Genomic DNA, 16590 nt, shown 5'->3' with positions numbered 1-16590 from the left:
TTGCTCCGTGTCTGCTCTTGGGGTGCACAATGCACACCTCACTGGCGGTGCACGCGATCTAGCGAATAATGACCTGTCCCAACGGAGCCTGCAACCACTAAAAGAGAAATGATAATACCTACTGCCCCGGGAGTAAACGACACGGAGTCTCGCAATGCATGCAGCAACGAGAAGGCGCTGCTTCACTTCATGTATATGAGTTCGGTTTGAATATTTTTATTCAAAACATTCATTTATTTCTTACTTAGGTACATATATGTTGCAAGAAAAAGAAGGTTTAATGTGGTCGTATGTATTACATTTCAATTTTCAACATTTGCATAATGCCCTGTTTGCCTGTCTCTGTCATTCGGTCTATCTGTTTGTGTGTTCAGTCGGTCGCTCGGTCGGTCAGTCGGTTGGTCTGTCTGTCTGTCTGTCTGTCTGTCTGTCTGTCTGTCTGTCTGTCTGTCTGTCTGTCTGTCTGTCTGTCTGTCTGTCTGTCTGTCTGTCTGTCTGTCTGGACATATCCGTCCGTCCGTCCGTCCGTCCGTCTGTCTGTCTGTCTGTCTGTCTGTCTGTCTGTCTGTCTGTCTGTCTGTCTGTCTGTCTGTCTGTCTGTCTGTCTGTCTGTCTGTCTGTCTGGACATATCCGTCCGTCCGTCCGTCCGTCCGTCCGTCCGTCCGTCCGTCCGTCTGTCTGTCTGTCTGTCTGTCAGTCTGTCAGCCAGTCTCTCTGTCCGCAGAGGTCCGGCAGCTTCTGGTGGAGGTGGTCTGTCTCTGTCTGTCTGTCTGTCTGTCTGTCTGTCTGTCTGTCTGTCTGTCTGTCTGTCTGTCGGCCTGTCTGTCTGTCTGTCTGTCTGTCTGTCTGTCTGTCTGTCTGTCTGTCTGTCTGTCTGTCTGTCTGTCTGTCTGTCAGCCTGTCTCTCTGTCCGCAGAGGTCCGGCAGCTCCTGGTGGAGGTGGTCCGCCAGCAGCAGAAGGCCGCCCTGCGTCCCCCCGAGCACTCAGTCGGCCGCTCTCTGGCAGACCCTCCTCCGGACACCCAGGGACGCTTCCTCAACTCGCTGCTCTTCGGCGACGGACCGGCGTGAGTGCGCAGACGCTGCTTAGGTCGGCGCTTCCTGATTAGCCGTGGTCTGATATCGCCTTGTTTTTTCTTTAACGGGAGCCGATCGGCTTTAACAGTTATCATGTATCTATTGAAGCTCATACCGGTAGGTCTCTTTGGTATTTACCGCCGACAGCTCTGAGCTCTCGGCTCCGCTGGCCGGCTCCCGCTCTCTACCGTTCGCCCCTCTCTCTCTCTCCGCCAGGGACCCGTACCTCCAGGACGGCATCAGCTTTCTGCAGAACGTCAACAGGCTGGACCGGCGCCGCTGCGTGCCCCGCCTGCTCTGCTCCGCCGTCTCCGGCATCTTCACCGGCTTCGGCAGACCGACTGGGAGCGGCGCGACGCCGGCCCCGCCGACTGTCAGTCCACCGGCTCCCCCTACTGTCAAACCACTGCCACCGGCACCCCCTACTGTCAGACCACTGCCACCGGCTCCTCCAACCAACAGACCTCAGCCACCGGCTCCTCCCACCAGCAGACCTCAGCCGCCGGCTCCTCCGACTAACAGACCTCAGCCGCCGGCTCCCCCTACCAACAGACCTCAACCTCCCGCGCCGCCTCCATCCCCGATACCCCTGCCTCCAGCGCCAGTCACAAGGCCCACTACTCGGCCTGCGCCGCCCCCCACCAGACCTCCGGCGCCGCCGCCGCAGCCCCCAGCGCCGCCGACCTCACGGCCACAGCCCCCGGCGCCGCCGACCTCACGGCCGCAGCCTCCAGCGCCGCCGACCTCACGGCCGCAGCCCCCAGTGCCACCCCCGGTGACGCCGCTGCCCCGTCCGCCCGTCATCCTGCCGCCGGCGCCCCCCGTCGGCGGTCCGCCGGCGCCCCCTGTGGGTCCGCCGGCGCCCCCTGTGGGTCCGCCGGCGCCGCCCGTAGCTCCGCCGGCGCCGCCCTCCGACGCGCTCCGCCAGAGCCCGGACGCGTTCTTTGAGAGGCCGATCAACACTCTGGCGTTCGGTCCGCCCGAGGTGGGCCGCAGCCTGGACTTTGGCCGGCCGGCCCGGTTCGACCCCAGCTCTCGTAGGGTGTCGGTGTTCGCCGACGACACGCCGATCCTGGCTGACGACCTCGGCCTGACGCCGGTCCAGTCGCGCCACTCGCTGCCGCGCGGCCCCAACGAGCTGGGCGGCTCAGCGCCGCCGACCCGCGGCTCCGGCAGGGTGCTGTTTATCGACCCCAGCGGGCCCAGCCAGAGCTCCGGGTTCGGGCCGCCGGTGACCGCTGCCAGGGAGGTGTTCCGGGTCGGCGCGCCGGGGCCGCGGGACGCGCCTGTGGGCCGGTTCGGTCAGCCGCGGACCGGCGGCCGGGTGCGGTTCGAGGAGGAGGTCGTGTCGGGTCGCTCGGCGGGCCGGCCCGTGTCGGCCGAGGAGCTGCTGTTTCCGGACGAGTTCCGGGCGCCGGCACTGCCATCTGGCGGCCGGCGCACGCTGCGCCAGGCCACCCGACCGCCCTCTACCGGGCGGATACGGTTTCCCGAGAGGAGGCGGAAGAAGAGGACCGTGCCGATCATCAGCGGCTTCCTAAGGTAGGGATGAAAAGCTCAACCTCCTAAACTCACTTGTTTGATAACGAGCTGCCAGAAGTGTCTGCTGAATTTTTATAAGGGGTTTAACCTTATTTAGCCTTACATTCTTTTGCGTCCTGAAACAGCAAATCTGAACGAATACTGATGTCGAAACGGAAAATATGTGGTAATTTGTAGGGAAGGTCCACCGATTATCGAGAACTTGACTGGACCTGTGATGTTCTTTCTTGACAATGCTCTTTATACCAGGTGACTGACGAGGGACGACACGTGGCAGAGCTGGACCTGTTCTGTGACGACAGTGACCGTCGGCTGCCGGCTACATACAGACTGTCGCGGACCAGTGACCGACAGTGGCCGACAGTCGGACCGGGTACCGACAGTGACGGACAGTGACGGACATTCGGACCATTTACCGACAGTGACGGACAGTCGGACCGGGAACCGACAGTCACCGACAGTGACGGACATTCGGACCGGGTACCGACACTGACACACGCGGATAATCCAACCGGCTACTGACTCTGACAGACAGTCACGGACAAACTTCTATAGCCACGGACCGTCAATCAGTATCGACATTCGACAGTGACGGACGGTCGCGGACAAACCGTCTACAACAGCTACGGACCGGCTGCCGACAGTGACGGACAGTCGGACCGGGTACCGACAGTCACCGACAGTGACGGACAGACCGGCTGCCGACAGTCACCGACAGTCGGCTGCCGGCTACAGACAGTTGCGGACCATTTACCGACAGTGACGGACAGTCGGATCGGGTACCGACAGTCACCGACAGTGACGGACAGTCGGACCGGGTACCGACAGTCACCGACAGTGACGGACAGACCAGTTACCGACAGTGACGGACAGTCGGACTGGGTACAGACAGTCACCGATAGTGACGGACAGACCGCCTGCCGACAGTGACCATTTATCGACAGTGACGGACAGTCGGACCGGGTACCGACAGTGACGGACAGTGACGGACAGACCGGCTGCCGACAGTGACGGACAGTCGGACTGGGTACAGACAGTCACCGATAGTGACGGACAGACCGCCTGCCGACAGTGACCATTTATCGACAGTGACGGACAGTCGGACCGGGTACCGACAGTCACCGACAGTGACGAACAGACCGGCTGCCGACAGTGACGGACAGTCGGACCGGCTACCGATGCACCGACACACGCGGATAATCCAACTGGCTATTGACCAGACATAGGCACGGATCCCAGACGACCAAACACGAAAATCAAGATGGCCACTAGATAAGTGGACGTTAAGCATGGAATTATGGTGGAAAACATGGCTAATAGATGCCTCTCAACGAACCGACTATTTTGCATTCCCTCAGAGTTCACAGTTTTGAGAAAATCCCTCTTCTACAAAACTTCTAACTTCTACAATCTACAGCCACGGACCGTCTATCAGTATCGACATTCGACAGTGACGGATGGTCGCGGACAAACCGTCTACTACACCCACGGACCGTCTATCAGTATCGACATTCGACAGTGACGGACAGTCACGGACAAACTTCTACAGCCAGTAGCCACGGACCGTCTATCAGTATCGACATTCGACAGTGACGGACGGTCGCGGACAAACTTCTACAGCCACCGACCGTCTATCAGTATCGACATTCGACAGTGACGGACGGTCGCGGACAAACTGTCTACTACAGCCACGGACCGGCTGCCGACATTCACGGATATTTGAACCCAGCTATCTACAAACCCACAAACCGAACAATCGTCAAGGGCGTATAGACCACTTGCATGTTTTGTTTAAACGTTGTTTTTATGCATACCTACCAAATGGATTTTTACATAAGCAGGAACATATCGACAATTAGACCGTGACGTACCCAAGAGGGTGGACATTAGCAATAGTAGCCTGTCCAAATTATAGTATAACCTTTTCTTATTCGAAAAGTTTTGCGACTGTCCTTATATTGGTTCCGCCGGCGAGGGCGGCGGTCCCAGAGCCCGGACCTGAAACAGGCAGCTGACAGACTACCGCTCCGCCCGTGAGGCGGGGGTCCGGGGGCCCGGACCTAAAACAGGCAGCTGACAAGACTGCCGCTCGCCCGTGAAGGCGGCGGTCCGGGATCCCGGACCGAAAACAGGCAGGTGGCCAAGGACGCCGCCGCTCCGCCTGCGAGGGCGGCGGTTTGGGAGCCCGGGCCTGAACAGGCAGCGTCGGGACTGCCGCTACGCCTGCTAGGGCGCGGCCCGTGCACCCAGACCTAGAACGGGCAGCTGTGGCTCGGGTTTGGGAGCGGTAGCGGTGGAAGGCCGGCAACGTTAACCCTCTTTGGACGGGACCCGCCGCTTAGGATGCCTGAAGGAGGGAGACCGGCCGCCGTACGTATCGCCGCACGGCCTGGGACGACCAGCGGCCGGCGTGGCAGAGTTGAGGCTCCGTTAGTCCGACTGCGGCGCCGTGGGAGGCGCCGCTGATGCGAAGGCAGTGCCCGGAGAGGCGGGCTGGGTTGAGACCAGCTCGACGGCCCGCCATGCGAAGTACGCGAGTGAGATCGCGCGATGTCAGAGGGCGGCGATGGCCGCCGATAAACAGTGCGTCATCAGGAAGGCCCGTGCCGCGGACCGCGAGGTAGTCGCGGACAGCGGCGACCGGACACGTGGCAAGATCAGGCCGGGCTCGAAGCGTGGTGGTGAACGGGGAGGCCGACGTTTTTGAGGATGGAATGGTGAGAGAAAGCTGGGGGCCGACGAGACTCACGTGGCTGAGTCGGACTGTGTGGGTCAGGTCTCGGCCGCGCACGACCTCGCCCGGGCGAAGCATAGCAAAGAAAGCCAATGTAAAGATGGCACGGAATGCAGCACGGTCTACCGGGGAGAGGCCTAGGAAATGGAGTGCGGCGCAGAGCTCGCCGAGCTCGGTCAGGGAGACGGCGAGGCGGTTGTCCGCACTCGGCCGTAGCCGGCGGGATCCCGCTAACAGCTGTCGCACCCGGAAGTCCGCCGTGGGATCCGGCGCGCCGGCTAGCTTGTGGCCGTAGGAGATGGCAGACGCCTCGGCGGCGAGGGTGGAAGCGGAACAGCCCTGCTCGTGTCGAGAGGCCAGGAAATCAGCAGTGTCGGCCACTGAGATGGGAAACAGGGCAGCAGTGGGCGGCAGAGTGAGGAAAACGCGGATTTGGCCCCACACTGCTCGATAAGAGCGAATGGTAGCAGGAGCTAGCGCGGCACCAGCTAGCTGGTGAACGGTGAGAGCGTGCCGCAGGCCGGCCAGTCCCAGGACGTCGGCGTGGCTGCTGCGGACGGGCGGAGCTCCTTGAAGACCTGCACAAGACCGCGGGACAGGGCGTCAGCTGCTGCATTGGCGATGCCGGGTGTGTGCACGGCACGCACGAGAATGTTATGAGAGACGGTGGTGAGAAAAAGGAATCGGAGCCATGGCATTAGGGCAGGCGAGCGAGATGACTGAGAGGTTATACAGGCCACCACAGCGGAGTTATCTGAGCGCACAAGGACGCAGCGATGCGCGAACCGATCTCGCCACACGTGCACGGCTACAGCGACAGCCACTAGTTCCAAAACGCTGATAGGGGCCTCGCGGAGGGACGCGGGCCACGGCCCCAGGAGCCAGTCCTCGCCGCAGATGGCACCGAGCCCGACCGAGCTGGAGGCGTCCGTCTCCAGGATAAGACCCGGCTCCAACAACCAGCGCCGGTGAGCGAGAATCGCGCGGCCTGGGAAACGGTCTAGAAACAGCAGCCAGGCGCGCATATCCTGTCTGGCCGCCCGGGTGATCGTGACGCGGTGGTGAGGGCGCGACACGCCGCGACACAAGTCGAACATGCGCCGTAGGAACGGGCGACCGAGTGGCACTGCGGTGCACGCAAAGCTGAGGAGCCCCGTGCATTCACGGACCATGCGGAGGGGCGCTTTCCGGCGGGCCAGCAGGCTCGTGAGGCCTGCCCTGGCACGTGCCAGCTTGTCAGCTGGCAGCCGCAGCTCGCCGCGCTCAAGGTCCAATACCACCCCGAGGAAGGTGAGGGACCGGCACGGCGCCACGGTCTTGTCGCGACGCAGCGGGATCGCCAAGTCACGGCACATGGCCTGAAAGCCGCCGAGCGAGCGCTGACACGCTGCGCGCGACTCGCCGATGAAGAGGAAGTCGTCCAAAACAGAAACAATGGGACCCGCCCCGAATTTGTTCTGCGCGATCCAGACGAGCGCATCACTGACGGACTGGAAGATTTGGGAAGAGCTGGCACAGCCCATAGGAAGGCAAAGGTCCACGTATGCGCAGTCCCGCCAATGGAAACCGAGCATGGCGGCGTCCGCCGGGCGGACGGGCACGATGCGGAATGCACTCTCAATATCGGTTTTGGCGAGGTAGGGGCGTTGGAAGGACCCAATCAGGCGAAGAGCCTCGTCCACCGACCCGTATTGAACATATGTGCGCTCCCGGGGAATGAAATCGTTGACGGAAGCGCCGGTGGGAAATGACAGGTGGTGAATGACCCGAAACGAGCCCGGAGACTTTTTGGGGATTAGACCAATGGGAGAAAAACGGACGATCCATGGCGGCGCGGGACAGAAAGGACCGGCTATCCGACCCGCGCGCGTCTCAGCCGCGACATATGCGTCCACGACTTCCGGCGCCAGAGAGCAGGATGGAAGGTTGCCGCCCGAGTCACCAGAGGGGACCTCGGCGCTGCCGAGCGGGAAGCCGTAGCGAAAACCGTGCACTAGCTGCGCGGCCAGGGCGGGGTCGTAACCTGTCAGGAGCAGCGCGAGGTGGTCGGGCGGGACTGATACCGGCGGAGTGAGGGAGTCATTCGCGGCCGGGGCGGCGGGTGCCGGGGAGGGCCGGGGCGGCGCGGCGAGGGCAGGCGAGCACGCTATGGGGGCCACGGCAGAGGCGGCACTCGTGCCGGAACAGGCACGGGGACCGGCGGCACCCGGCGGCGCGATTGTAGCCGAGGCAGAGCGCGCGAAAAGAGCCAGACGCGGCGGCCGGCCGGCTAGAGCCGCCCCGACCCTCGCCGCTTACACCGGCTGCAGACCCGGCCCGAGAACCGGCGATTCCGCGAGCGATTGCGGTGAGCCAAATGGGAGACGTGGCCGCCGTGGAGCCCCATGGGTGAGCTTCCGGGCAGAGGCCCCGTGCGCGCCGAAAGGCCTCATCGAAATCGCGCCACGCGAATCCAAGGCCGGGCGCCTGCAGCGAGGACACTTGTTGCATGTGGCGCAACAGACCGGAGGCGTCAGCGGGGTGGGCAGCCAAGTACACGGCCGCGTATCGAAGAAACGCGGTGGCCCAGGCGCCGAAATGCGGGATTGGGCGGCGCTGTACCGAGGGACGGAGACGGCCGTCGATAAGGCAAAACAGCCCTGGTTCTGCCGGGGGGATAGAGTCGTTGAGGAGAGTGTTTAGGTCAATGAATTGATGGGACACGATGAGGGCCGCCACCGCGGGGGATACGGCAGCGCGGGCCGCTAGGTCGTCACCTGCGGCATTTTCCACCGGTGCCGGCGGACGGCCGGCGACGGGCAACTGCGCCGCTGGCAGGTGCGCAGGTGGAGCAGGGCCGGCGGCGGTCGGAGGGGCGCCGGAGAGAACCGCCGGGAGCGCCATTGGCCCGGCTTGCAGTTCGGCAGCCGGCGTGTAGGCGTGGTCGGCGGACGTCAGATGGGCAGCTGGCCCATCCTGGAGACGCTGTGCCGGACCGCGCTGCACGGCGACCGTCGCCGGCGGTGATGGCTCGCTGGCAGGTAGAGCGGCGGCGACGGCGGCCCGGACCATGTCGCCCACCATTGTTTGAAGAGCGGCGGGGTCGATGACCGCGGCGTCAGGGGGCGAGGCGGCGGCGGCCGACGTTGTAGCAGCATGGCCCCGCCCTGGATTGGGCGGAGTGGTGGCCATCACTGCGGCCTGTCGCCTCGCCGCAGCAGCGGGCGTGCGGCGGCTCGTGGCACCAGCGCCAGACGCGGCCGCGGCCGCCGCGGAGCGTCTCGTAGTGGCGCGTCGCGGCGCGTCCGTCCGTGGCGCTGGCAGGGGGCGTGCCGGGGCACGGCCCGCCGACGACTTGGCCCGTGGCATAGCAGCTCCGAACGCATGAAAATAGACGACGATGTTAGCGGGAATGTGTATTTAAACGGCCAGCCGGTTAGGAGGGGGGGGGGGGGGGACACACACGACACAGCACGGGAGCGACCCGGTACACGCTAAATCCCGGAGGAGGCGTCCATAGCCTCCTGTAGCACGCTCTCCAGGGTGCGCCACCCGGCCGCGGACGGATGAACCCCATCCGACGCCAGAAAGTCAGGTGGCGGCACAAAGTGGAGCAGGAGCACCGGCGGTTGGCGGAAAAGGCGGCGCAACAGTTTGTTGGCCACCCAGCGCCGCCGCCGGAAAATTCGCGCCGACACGCCGCTGGATGGAAAGCCTGTGCGCGGAGGGATGGGCAGCACATAGACGCGAACGACTCCGGCTGCCAGGAGCCCGAGCGTCAGTTCCTGGAGGTTGGCGAGCCACCGCTGAACGCGGCAGTCCCTTCTGGCGAGGTCATTTCCGCCCGCCACGAGCGTGACCACGCGAGGACGGGCACGAACTGCGGCCCGGATGGCCCAGCGCCTGAAGCCGTCGTCATTGACGCAGCCTCCGCGAACACCGGCCGCCGCCACGGCAAGGTGGGGCGAACAGCGGCGGGGGAGGTGGACAGCATAGCTGTCCCCTACGACGAGCATGCCTGCAATGAGAAAAACAAAATTACGTAAGCCCTGGACGCTCCCAGAGTGGGACGCGGACGAAACCGATATAGCATACACGGTTGCGTATACGTCCAGCCAATCTGTGACCGACTAGCGCTGCAGCTCAGGCATACACCGTTGCGTACACGTCAGGCCAATCTGTGACCGACTAACGCTGCCTCTCAGGCATATACGGTTGCGTACACGTCAGGCCAATCTGTGACCGACTAACGCTGCCTCTCAGGCATCCACGATTGCGTACACGTCTGGCCAAATTGTGACCGACTAACGCTGCGTCCCACAGAGTGGCATACGGCCAGCAGTGAGCTGACTCCAGCCCATACACCGTTGCGTACACGTCAGGCCAATCTGTGACCGACTAACGCTGCCTCCCAGGCATATACGGTTGCGTACACGTCAGGCCAATCTGTGACCGACTAACGCTGCCTCTCAGGCATACACGATTGCGTACACGTCTGGCCAAATTGTGACCGACTAACGCTGCTTCCCACAGAGTGGCATACAGCCAGCAGTGACCTGACTCCAGCCCAGATGGCCCGCTGCAGACCCGGTGCAAGACGACCCCCAATCAGCTGCGGACCTGCGGTCCGGTCGCCGGGCCAAAGGCCGCTAGGCCACGGTCACGGTCAGCTGACGACACGGCGGGTGAATCACCCGGGCCGCCTCACGGCGCGGATGACGGTTACGTAATGACACGCCCGCGCCTGCGCCGCTGGCGGCCACGTGGCTACCAGCAGTTGCTGTCGCTGCCGCCGCGGCGCCACCAGCGCTGGAGGTGTCCACACCTACCGCTGACGTCACGATCACGCGATCGCTGGGTAGAGGTCACACGATTGCTGCTCGGACCCGCCAAGATGGCGTCAGGGTGGCTTGGCCTTGGGTGCACAGAGACATTAGGTCATGCGCGTGGACAGGGCGATGAATACAACAAGATACGAGGCTAGCAGTCTGGTGGCAGCATAAGACGTAACTCCCTGAATTGCGGCACGAGCGTAACTGCGTATACGGTCGCCGGCGCAAACGCGCTATGGCCGACGACGCGATCGCGGGCCGCGGCGCGCCCCTGCGGCCGTAGGGGACACCACAGTTGTCGGTGGTGCAGGAACCTGCGGCAAGGGCCCTAGAGGCAATGATAGAAAAAAAAATATAAAACAGCCAGCGACTGGTACTTTGGTCTGGCAGTTCCTAACTGAGAGCCGGCTGCCAGTGCCGCGAGCCCACTGGGCGAACATAAAAATACGACACCACGGCCCAGCCAGGCCATCTCGGCGTAATGCACCCACCACGTGGGGAGAACTCACCAGATGTGGTCCAACTACAATCGGAACGCTGAACAATGTGTAGGATCAGTGTTCGCGGCACGGCGTGGGCGCACAGACTGAGCCAATAGTGTTGGAGCCACACGGCAGGTGTCGCTGCAGTGGCGCCCGCGGACAGAGAAAGTTTTTGCCGCACGACCCCGTAGGTGTCGCTCGTCAAATGCATTTAACAGTGCAACGTGCTGGCTGTCAGAACTTCATCTGACTACAGCTACATAGTATTTATATGTATTTGTTACGCTGATTTGTCCATCTCTTACACTGTTGAAACGTTATGAGCTGCTACCTAACTAATACTAACCCCTAGTTCCCGTTCCTTTCACTCACTCCGCGCTCCGGATCCTGGCAGACTCCCTGCCAAGGTCCCACCTGGCCCTTCTGCGACCCGCAGAATGCTGATCCGGCCCTCTGACCTCCCTCTGCAGTCTGCCATCCTGAACCTCCAGGATGCTGACCACCCCTGTGACCTCCCCTCTGCCATCCTGAACCTCCAGAAGGCTGACCACCCCTTTGACCCTGATTCCCCTAGGATGCTGAGTGCTGACCCCCGCCCGTGACTCCCCCAGGATGCTGACCACGCCGCCCATGACTCCCCCAGGATGCTGACCGCCTCCCTGACTCCCCCAGGATGCTGACCCCGCCCCTGATTCCCCCAGGATGCTGACCACGCCGCCCCTGATTCCCTCAGGATGCTGACCGCCTCCCTGACTCCCCCAGGATGCTGACCACGCTGGCCCAGCCGAGCGCGTTCTCGCCGTTCACCACGGCGGCTCTGGACGGCAGCACAGCCGGCTCTCGGCAGGACTGCGCCCGGCTCTACCCGCAGTGTCCCGTCAACACACGACCCGGCGACAGCGAGTTCCTACACATCTTCAACAACCTGAACCAGTACGCGCCCGGGCTGCAGGACGCGCTGGGCTCGCAGCTGCTGAACAGCGTGCCGGCGCTGGACGCGTTCCGTGTGAGGCAGCGGCGGGAGGCCAGCGGCCGACGCAGACGGAGGGGGGAGGCCAGCGGCCGGCGCAGACGGCAGCTGAGCAGGCGCCTCTGGCGGCGGCGGAGATAGACCTCTGAGAGACAGACACCGGCGCAGAGACCGGCACAGACCGAGAGACTGAACTGGCCGGCAGTCTGAGGCGGAGACAAGAGCCGGGTGCACTCGAGAGGAGCGGAGTGTAGACTTCAGCCCGGTGCACTCGAGAGAAGCGGAGTGTATACTTCATGAGGAGCCTCAAGGAAGGACGAGTGCCTTTCATTTTACAGCTTATTTGGATTGAAACAGAAAACATCGTTGTGCCCGAAAGTGCTGAATTTGTCAGACGAAGGACAGTTTCGAAGGTGCCATAACCTGTTAGGTGATGTTAACGATGCTGCCATCCAATTTGTTGTCTCTGGTTGGCAGTTGCTTTGGCTTATTGCCATCGCAGTTCGCACATTTTTACATTTGATTTACAAAGCGAATGTACCCGTTTTAGTTATTAACTGATAGGCACGTTTCAACGGCGAAGGGACTGTTTTTATAGTTTTTTTTTTTAGTTTTATGTTATCGTTGTCGCAGCTGAATGCATGAAAGCTGCTAACCTATAGGGAACGTATGGTCATTTTTTTATTGGTGTAACCAAATAACGTTATAATTGGCCTTAATAGTGAATCATATCCAAATGCTATACATATTTTATAACTGGACCTAACAGACTCTGATCGGGTCTCGTTAAACTCTAAGGGGTTACTCGGAAATCGTAAAAGAGACGTTTTCCCTAAAATATATTTGGGGTGTTCCTCCATTCCAACTATAATCTGAGGCCAATTCAAAGATCCTAAAACAAAACGGCTTTCAAAAGCAACAGGGCCTTATGTGCTAAACCTTGTAAAGATAATATAAATTGCTCTCGCGTTGTTGACGAGCAATGAACCAGCTCGTCCAAAATCGTCAAAACCGGGAACATCTGACCTATGATGACTTTTGGCAGCGTGCCCAGAAAAAACTAGAATTATTGCTGGTCATTTCACGATTTCTGACGACCTTTTTCTGCTACGATCGGGACACGCAGCGCCGATACACATTGCCACAGCGCGGGCTAATGACTCGACAAAATAAACACCGCTTAATTTCACGGGCTTAGGCATAGCACTTAAGCTGATATCAGCATAGATAAAGGTAAAGGCGAGGAATTAACTCCCCATTTACCACCAGTCAATAAAGGCCATCCTCTATTGCAGGCATGCAGCAAATCTTATTGACAGGGGCCTATTCAGCGGATTATATACGGGGCCATTGGAAATCGGATGGCGGAAGGGGAGGAGAAGGGTCAGAGGCGAGATAATCGCGGCTTACTTCACTAGCTCGAGGAGCTGTTTGGAAAATTGGGCAAGGTTCTTACGCATTCTTCCTTATTGCAAAGGCGCGTTAATAAGGAGAAGGTTATGGTTTTCATGAGACAATACGCTTTAGGACTGAGTGTCTAGCCGTACCCGGACATTTGATGCAGCTGATGCAGCTCCTGCTTGAGAGCAGTTCAGATGGTCGTGCCGTTGTGATACTGTGCTGTTGGGCTGAGAGGTGTAGTCGTTGTGAACTAGTGATTCGGCAATGTAGGTCGATATGGACTGGTGGTTCGGTACTGTAGGTCGGCGTAAACTGGTGATTCGGTGCTGTAGATCGGGGTAAAATGGTGACGACTCCCTACTGTCCGCCGATGTGAATTAATTTTACGAAACTGTTGGTTGGTATGAATGGCCATACGACGCTTTCGGGCCGAGAGGTTGGTCTGTGTGAACGATAAGTGATAATGCTATGCTGTTGTGCCGAGAGGTAGCTATGCCTGCCGAGAGGTAGTCAATAGGTTGCTATGTATGCATTGTTGCAGCTGCTCCGGCGCTGTCAGACGGTATAGTTCGGTGTGCACCGTGATCTGCAGCGACATCTGAATGTCCCGCGTATCAGCCGTATTGCTGATACAGCGCTGGTGGATCCGCCCGCTGCCAGGCGCCCCACGAGGGGCGGTCGGTGACCGTGTTATGGTGTTTGGTCCGATTTTGTGGTCCATTCGTAGCACGGGATGGCCCAGAGGAGACGCCGCGCATGATTCCTGTATGTCGCGGACAGCAGCGCACTTTTGCAGCCGTGTGATCGATCAGAAAGTGCTGGTTTTAATTTTAAGTCGTTACTGAACCGTGCGAGTGTATGAGGAGGGGATGTGATGTCTCCTAGTCGAGAAAAGACAGCGCTGTTCCGCAGCCTGCGTTACCAAAGTAATACCTGAATGACTGTAATGTGTGTGTTATAATATAATTAACATGTTACTTCTTTGCCATTTGTCGTTTTATCATTGAAGACCGATCTGCCCGGGCCCCTCCGGGCATCAATTTTACACATTGTGACTAACATTTTTCCAGAGGATATGATAGGTTGGCCACAAAATACAAATGACGTCATGCTCTGCCATTTTCGACCCAAAAAAGGTTTCGCGGAAAAAATTGCGAGGCCTACGGCTTTGAAGATACAGAAAATATTCTGGACATTGGACATAAAAGGTGTAAAAAACGGCTATCTCGGATTTGTAATTTTTTATTTTAACTCCCCAAAAGTTCTCTTTTATACAATAGCCAAAAATCACAAGCTTTCCGAATTTCGAAAACATCGGAATATAAGATAGGCTCTACCGTCTTCTCTACACATACGAAATTTGAGATCGATACCTCTTTTCTGGCCAAATTATGTGACGTCATCGGTTGGGCTGAGGTCAATGAAATGGGGTCACAAGGTGGGGCTATTGTAGTATTTAGTGGCCTTATGTCACCCGTCAGTGCTGCCGCGTGGCGGGTGACCTTGGAGGGCCGAGCGGCCGGGGTCAGGGACGAGGGCAGTCTTGGTGCGGAGCTCGCGGTGGACGCTCGGCTGCGGTGCTATTATGCGTTATGTCGTTTTATTAATAACTGTCTTGACTTCGTGTGATTTGCCAATACACGGCAAGACAGTACAGCTATCGAGTGCAGTTTGAATTTTGAAAATCAGCCGTTAAATTTCCAAGATCTTAGGGGGCGGCGGGGCGAAACGACCCCTCCCCCTCCCCCCACGGGTGGTAGGGTCCGCCGATAGCCCTACGGGGCGCGGGTTAACATCGACTAAAAGCTAGGTGATGTGTAATTCTTATCCGTGGGTCATAGTTCGTGCAATATAACTAAAGCGTCATGGAATAAACGTCATTTATATTGAGCTACATTACAAAGCGTCCAACACTCGACCGATCGACCCCGATCAAACCAATCGCTGAACAATGTCACACTCGCGTTGCCATGGTGACGACCAATAACTGGGGGTCGCCCATGGTGGCAATACAACTCTCCGAACCTCACACCTCCCCCCAGGTCGGTCCGTATGTCTTCAGCCTCGGATCGACCTGGAGTCTCTCTGGGGGCTGACGTCGTCGGCTGCTCCGTCGTGGGGAGAGCTCAGACTCGCCCAGAGAAAACCGCACCGTCTTGCGGCTTACCGGAGCCGGGGTCGGTGACAACGTCTCGCCTCTTCTCTGGCTCGGATCTGCTCGGCTTGGATCTGGATCTGCTCGCTGGGTCGCGACGATCCCACGGAATGGCCGGACATGCCTGCGGTTACGTCATAGGGTGCGGCCACTAGGCGTCTTGATCAAGTAGCTTCTGTGGCTCCCGATCCCCACTACCTGGCCGGTCCTGTCCCATAGGCCAGTGTCCGGATCTTGCAGCGATACGTATGCTCCTATACGTAGAGGTCTCAGCGGCTTGGCGCTGGTGTTGTATGATTCTCTGGCTGCTGCTTTCATCTCCTCCCCCTTTCGGTCGCAGTCTTCCGCTGACCTCTGCCATCTCTGATCGAAGGCACGATAGTGCATGGGAACTGCCGACCGAACTGGATGTCCATACAACACCTGGGCGGGAGAGCGTCCGTCTCCTCGGGGCGTGTTTCGGATTTCCAGGAGTCCCCTGGCGAATTCGTCACAGTCTGTGTTTCCTGCGACAGACGTCTTCTGGAGCAGTCGCTTTACGAGTTTGACGGCTGACTCGGCGTGGCCATTCGCCTGGGGATAGTGTGGACTGGACAATATATGTTTGACTCCCCAGCGTTTCAGAAACTCCTTTGTGTGGTGCGCTGAGAACTGTGGGCCTCCGTCACTCCTCAAGACGTTCGGCACGCCTGTAGAGGAGAAAATCTCGCGTAGAGAGCAGACGAGCGTCCGAGCAGTCGCTTCTCTCTTACAGGACACGACGATGGGCCAGCCAGATAGCCTGTCTGCGTACACGAGAAACGTCTTTCCAGCGTGATGAAAGAAGTCTACCGACACGGACTGGAAGACTCTCGTTGGACGGGGATCTGTCAAGAGGGGTTCCTTTGGCAGGCTGGGAAGTCTCGCATGGCAGGCTGCACATGCCGAGACGACGTTACTGATGTCTTGGTCGATGTTGGGCCAGTACACTGACTGTCTGGCGCGTCGCTTAGTTCGGTCTACGCCCTGGTGACTGTCATGTAGACGTTCCAGTACTTCACGTCGTAGACTGTGTGGGATGACGAGACGTGCTCCGCAGACGAGCAGGTCGTCGTCGATCGATAGCCGCTCGCGAACGCACCAGTAGGGGCGAACCAGGCTGGGGAGGTCCGCCTTGTGTTCAGGGAATCCGTTCATGACTGTCTCTGTCACCTTCTGGTACGTCTCGTCTGTTCTGCTGGCTTCCCTCACTTTCTCCAGGATGATGTCTTGCATCGGGGAAGCTGTCGTCTCGTCACCGTCCTCTTCATTTCTTATTCGAGCCAAGAGTGTGCTTCTCGTCTGGTGCACGACCTCTCGCTCTGCTTCCTCGTCTTCAGGGCTCGGCTGCTCCACCGGTGCCCGAGATAGGGCATCTGGGAGATGATGCTTCTTACCA

General features: G+C 59.5%; 3 protein-coding genes across 3 annotated transcripts; 1 reads left to right on the top strand and 2 right to left on the bottom strand.

The window, feature by feature from the left end:
- Positions 1-917: 917 nt before the first annotated feature.
- LOC122372866 (formin-like protein 14) lies at positions 918-13999 on the top strand (the record flags this gene model as incomplete). Its single annotated transcript, XM_043350518.1, has 3 exons — positions 918-1068; positions 1295-2620; positions 11410-13999. Coding segments are annotated over 3 exons (1826 nt in total), but the record flags the coding sequence as incomplete, so codon positions are not given.
- LOC122372863 lies at positions 5843-6928 on the bottom strand. The gene is made up of 2 exons (XM_043350514.1): positions 6172-6928; positions 5843-6126 (listed from the first exon to the last, which is right to left on the bottom strand). The coding sequence occupies exons 1-2, from the start codon at positions 6926-6928 to the stop codon at positions 5843-5845; spliced, it is 1041 nt and encodes a 346-aa protein (XP_043206449.1).
- On the bottom strand, positions 7434-10854 carry LOC122372862 (zinc finger protein ZFPM1-like). Its single transcript, XM_043350513.1, has 2 exons — positions 10675-10854; positions 7434-8707 (listed from the first exon to the last, which is right to left on the bottom strand). Exon 2 carries the CDS (start codon positions 8700-8702, stop codon positions 7434-7436), a length of 1269 nt encoding a protein of 422 aa, XP_043206448.1. The 5' UTR covers positions 8703-8707; positions 10675-10854.
- Positions 14000-16590: the final 2591 nt, after the last annotated feature.

The sequence above is a fragment of the Amphibalanus amphitrite genome, unplaced genomic scaffold, assembly GCF_019059575.1.
Source record: "Amphibalanus amphitrite isolate SeventyFive unplaced genomic scaffold, NRLGWU_Aamphi_draft 001410F_arrow, whole genome shotgun sequence".
NCBI classification, from domain to species: domain Eukaryota; kingdom Metazoa; phylum Arthropoda; class Thecostraca; order Balanomorpha; family Balanidae; genus Amphibalanus; species Amphibalanus amphitrite.
Note: the sequence above shows the minus strand (reverse complement) of the source record. Positions and strands in the feature narration are given on the sequence as shown.